Source organism: Centruroides sculpturatus, unplaced genomic scaffold (assembly GCF_000671375.1).
Source record: "Centruroides sculpturatus isolate CEXI.00-Female unplaced genomic scaffold, Cexi_2.0 scaffold2101, whole genome shotgun sequence".
Classification (NCBI taxonomy): domain Eukaryota; kingdom Metazoa; phylum Arthropoda; class Arachnida; order Scorpiones; family Buthidae; genus Centruroides; species Centruroides sculpturatus.
In genome coordinates, this window is record NW_019387699.1 from 27,879 (window position 1) to 32,972 (window position 5,094).

Below are 5,094 nucleotides of genomic sequence, written 5' to 3' on the forward strand. Positions count from 1 at the left end.
GTCTTTTAATTTCTGAAGCATTTTTCAATTGAAAAAATTCAGTGTTTTCATTTGGGGGCTTGAATTTCTTCTAGTATAGAGGAGTTCATGGTCCAAATTGAAAACAAAAGAAGTAAAAAAAGAGGAGGATCCAGCAGGAGAAAGGAAAGAAAAGAAAGGAAATCTCACAGAAGGGATAGTCACAAAAATTAGATATGTTGGTTATCAAACCTACTGATAGTGTCAAAACAATACACATAATCAGAGGTAAATAAGAAAACTTCCTTAGAAAGAGGGATCAATTCCCAGATGATCTCCATAAACTTTCAGTGATAGTGATAGTTCAAGAATCCAATCAAAATGAGAGATAATTCAACTGTCCACCAACAAAGACTAGCAGGCAGTATCCAAAGGGAGGATCTTTGAGAAATCTGAATCAAATGGAGAGACAAAAAAGAAGATTGTGTTCAAACTTTCAGATGAAAGAATTGTCTCTACAACTGCTGGACTAACCCAAAGAGTTAAGTTCAAGAGAGAAATAAGCAAGATGCGTTATGTCCTCAATGATTAAATCAAGTCCTCAGCATCCACTGAATCATTTCCTAACAAAAAAAGTATCTAGTTTAAATCACTGAGGGAAAGCAGATAAAAATTGCTTTCACTTAAACTTCCCAACAATCTTAATTCCTCCAACTTAAGCTGTCTGTCAGCCAAATGTGTAATAGAAACAATTCTTTTGGGACCACTCTGAAGAACTAAGGTGTTTATCAACTTCTTTTCACCTTCAGAACTTTGCTCTCTTCAGAAATGCTCTCTCTCTCTCTTTCCACAAAAATACATGGCTGATGCACTTGTATGTTTTTCATGCCAGTAAGAACAATATAAAATATGTTTACCTCCTTATATAAATAAACTAGTCTTAGAAGAGAAACAGGAAAGTTAGTCTCTTGTCTTTTACTTTCTATAATGATCATATACTTGCCCACAAAAAAAGATTTAAAATCCACAACATATATTTTAAGTTTGTCAGTTCTTTCAAGAAAAAACTGAGTGGTGTCAGACAACTTGATAGTACAGTCAAACCTCGTATAATTCGTTCCTAAAAGTTGTTCAAAAAACCTAAACAAATTTTCTCATAAGAAACAATATAAAATGGATTAATCCATTCTTGGACCCCCAAACCAAAGCTTTTTTTTTAATCTTTTGAGTTTATATTGCATTTTTATGCATGAAATACATGTTATATTAATAAATATTACTAATTAATATTATAATATATGATATTACAGTAAAACTTCTCTAACTCAAATGTCTGTAATTTGAATATTTCTTTAACTTGAAGAAAACAAAGCACTTGGTAGGTTTCAATGGAATAGCATAGAGATTTAACATCTTCAACTTGAATTTTCTCCAAGACAAAATTTTTCACAGTCCCCGACACTGATTTAAGATACTTTCAAATTCCCTGACTCAAATTTTAATATTTATTCTATCCAAAGTGATCCTAATTATCAGATTTTCATGAAATTTTCAAACAATTAGTTGTATGTACTCTCCAACACCAATTTTCAAACAATGCTCCTGTCCAAAGCAAGAGGTGTTCTCACTTTATCTTAACAAGATGTATGTGCGAAACTGTTCAATTCCATTAGTTTACATTGAACATTTTTACTGAAAGGTGTTGCACAGGCTGTTTAAAACAAAAAAAAAACTATCAAAGATTCTTTATATAATGCAAGAGAGGTAAAAGTACAAATCTATTCAGAATCAGCATTTTTTATTCTATTGTTCTCTAATTTGAATTTTCTGTAACTCAAAGTTTTCTCCTGCCCCTTGAAACTTCAAGTTAGAGAAGTTTTACTGTATACTAATAAATTTTTGTTATTTAATTTAACTTAAGCATATTTAAAAACAAATTCTTGGATGTCATTTATATTATGTAAATGTCAATTAATGCAATCTTTATTAATTTGATTTAGATTAAACTGCAACATATACCAAAAACAGAAATTGCATATTTCCTGCATGCACATTGAAATCTAATTTAAATAGTAATATCATTGATGATTTGTGTTGTGACATCTAATGACATGAGGCAATCTCAGCACCACTAACTTCTGAATTAGTAGTCCTGTCATTGATTGGTTGGGCCATCAACTTTCTTTAACATAGGAAGTGTAGGGAGTTGACCATCTGTCTCTCTCTAATTCATGGCTAGTTCTTGCCAAGTAGCTTGATCGGCAACCAAATTATTGTACAGCAACTGGGACAAATTAGTTCAAAATTTTGTTTGTGAAGTGAATTGTTTGAAAAGCAGGGCATTTGAAACCCAAGGTTTAATTATACTATAATTAGTTCATGATTTTAAAATTAAAAACAAACTGTTTTCATTGAAATCTAATCAAATCAGTTATTTTTAAATTTATAAAGTTTTGCATGTATCCAATGCCTGGATTCAATCTGGTATCTAGGTCAGTCTTATGTTCAGTAGCTTTAATCATTCCTTTACTAACACTAATCAATGTTGAGAAACAACCATTAATTCTTTCTTCAAGCCACTGTATCTTAATAAAGTATACGTTTAAATCAACATGCAAGTTTGTTTTATTTATTTAGTTATTTATTTTTAAACATATCCAAAAGAGATAAAACATAAAATAACTAGAAGAAAATTTGGCTTTTGTCATTCGATGATATGACCATTAATTTTTTGTAATTTGCTTAATACAAACCTCATTAATATAAAGTGCCTATTTTAAGTCCTTTCAACTTTGTATTAAAAGGGTTTGACTGTATTAGAAATCACTAAAAAATCTCAATATTACTGCTAACATTTTTGATTAATTTATAGTGTTGTCAACTCAAACTGATTTATAGATATTAATTTATAAAAACATCAATAGTTAGTAGAAACTAAATAATGGAAAAAACAGTTATTAAAGATTATATAAACAAATCAGTCACTTCAAAAAAAGTAAAATTTTATATTTGAATTATAAAGCAAAAATAAATATATCCATTCTGCAATCCCAAAATACCCGACGATATTATAATCAGTTATTTAAATATGAATAAATTTTAAAGAGTTTTAAAATGTTTACAACGTTAAAGCTGTTTAATTTATTTTTTAAAATTTCTTAGAGATTTGAAAAAATCATTAACATTTATCAACATTTAATAATTATTAGCAATTTTTTATTACCTGTTCTGTACAGTCCAATCCAATCTGAAGGTGAAATTTCTTCTTTGATATCCCATGACACTATTAATGGTTCTTGTGTTCCTAAAACATATTCAGTTCTGGAAACATTTAAACATGATCTCCCGTGAAGAACTGTTGGTCGACGAGGTGGTGGTGGAGCTTGTGATGATGACGATGATGATGTCAATGAAGTAACAGGTGCAGGTGACCTACGAACAGGAGCTGCTTGTGAAATAGTTTCTGGACTAGAACCAGCAGAAGGGCCCAACCTAAGGGCAGGAGGAGGACCCCGAAGACGTTCTGCTATCATGGAGAAAGAGCAAATACTTTGGAATATTTATCGTTCGCCTTCTCTCCAAACAATGCTTGAATATTAATATTGCATAATCTGAAAAAATGAAATTTTAAGAATGCTTAAAAAATGAATAAAGTCATGTCTTATAATAACTTACATAATGTATGCAAAACAATTTATAAACTGCTAAAGAATATATATTTGAAAGACACCAATTATTACCAGTATCAAATATATTTCTACAAAATACATATATTTTCCAGTTTGTAATAAAATGGTCTTATAAATATTAACTGATTTTCTCATCATTTATTCAAATTACAGTAGAGCATCGATTATCTGACTCAATTGGGGACTCAGGTTGATCGGATAACTGAAAAAATTGATTACCGAAAACAATGAAAAAAATACATTATTAGTATATCCCATGTAATTAGTATATTAGTATATCGCTATTTACCAACTTTGCAGTGAATTTTCATCAATGTTAAGCCTAATAAATTTTTTTTTTAAATAATAATCGTCGTTATTGTATTGTTAAAAATTAGAAAATTAAGCCTCGTTTAAATACTGGCTCCCTTTCATGGTCGAGCCATATTGACAGCTAAAACACGTAAAAATACTATTAAAGTAGCCAAGACATAGCCAAATATTGTAGCGCCACATCACTAGCGGACANTTTATATTTGAACAAGGATAACAATAAAAAATTTAGATTAAAAATCAGGTTATATGAAAAGTGTTTCAAATTTTCAAAATATCATCAGTTCAAAAATGGATTCAGAAAATAAAACACTAATATTTTAATTAAAATGGCTGACAGTAAGTATTTTTTTTTAATGATTTTTACAAAAAAGATGATTTAGTTTCTTCAACTGTTTAATTTAAAAAACAAACTATTTTATTTTGAATAATTACATCCAAAATTTGATTATACTCAGATCACCTTTATTCATTTTCAACATAAACAATTAGAATGTGAATTATGAATAATGTTCCTGCTTTACTGTAACAAAGAATAAAACAAATATTAATTCTTCAAGGAATAGAGCTTATCTTGTGCTGAAGTCCAAAAGCACTTGGAATCAGTATTGTGAGCTTGGCCCAACTCAATTAAAAAAAAATTGAAATTCTCTGACATGCAAACATGAAGGAATTTGCACTTGTTAGGAGACCTGTAACACATAGTTGAACAATAGAACTTTAGTATTTTGACAAAAGGAAAAATTATATCACATTAAACAGAACTTTTTAACCACAAAAAAAAATAGATGATGTCTTTTAATTTCTGAAGCATTTTTCAATTGAAAAAATTCAGTGTTTTCATTTGGGGGCTTGAATTTCTTCTAGTATAGAGGAGTTCATGGTCCAAATTGAAAACAAAAGAAGTAAAAAAAGAGGAGGATCCAGCAGGAGAAAGGAAAGAAAAGAAAGGAAATCTCACAGAAGGGATAGTCACAAAAATTAGATATGTTGGTTATCAAACCTACTGATAGTGTCAAAACAATACACATAATCAGAGGTAAATAAGAAAACTTCCTTAGAAAGAGGGATCAATTCCCAGATGATCTCCATAAACTTTCAGTGATAGTGATAGTTCAAGAATCCAATCAAAATG

At 29.5% G+C, this 5,094-nt stretch overlaps 1 protein-coding gene across 2 annotated transcripts in view; it reads right to left on the reverse strand.

The window, feature by feature from the left end:
• Positions 1-3,589, reverse strand: part of LOC111616582 (E3 ubiquitin-protein ligase HECW2-like) — a 25,086-nt gene extending 21,497 nt beyond the window's left edge. The window contains exon 1 of one of the 2 annotated variants that reach the window (XM_023357978.1): positions 3,182-3,588. In XM_023357978.1, coding sequence (XP_023213746.1) covers positions 3,182-3,491 — 310 coding nt within the window. In that variant the 5' untranslated portion in view covers positions 3,492-3,588. Of the gene's footprint in view, positions 1-3,181 lie in introns of both variants that reach the window. The other variant, XM_023357979.1, reaches the window with a different exon arrangement.
• Between the last annotated feature and the right edge of the window lie 1,505 nt (positions 3,590-5,094).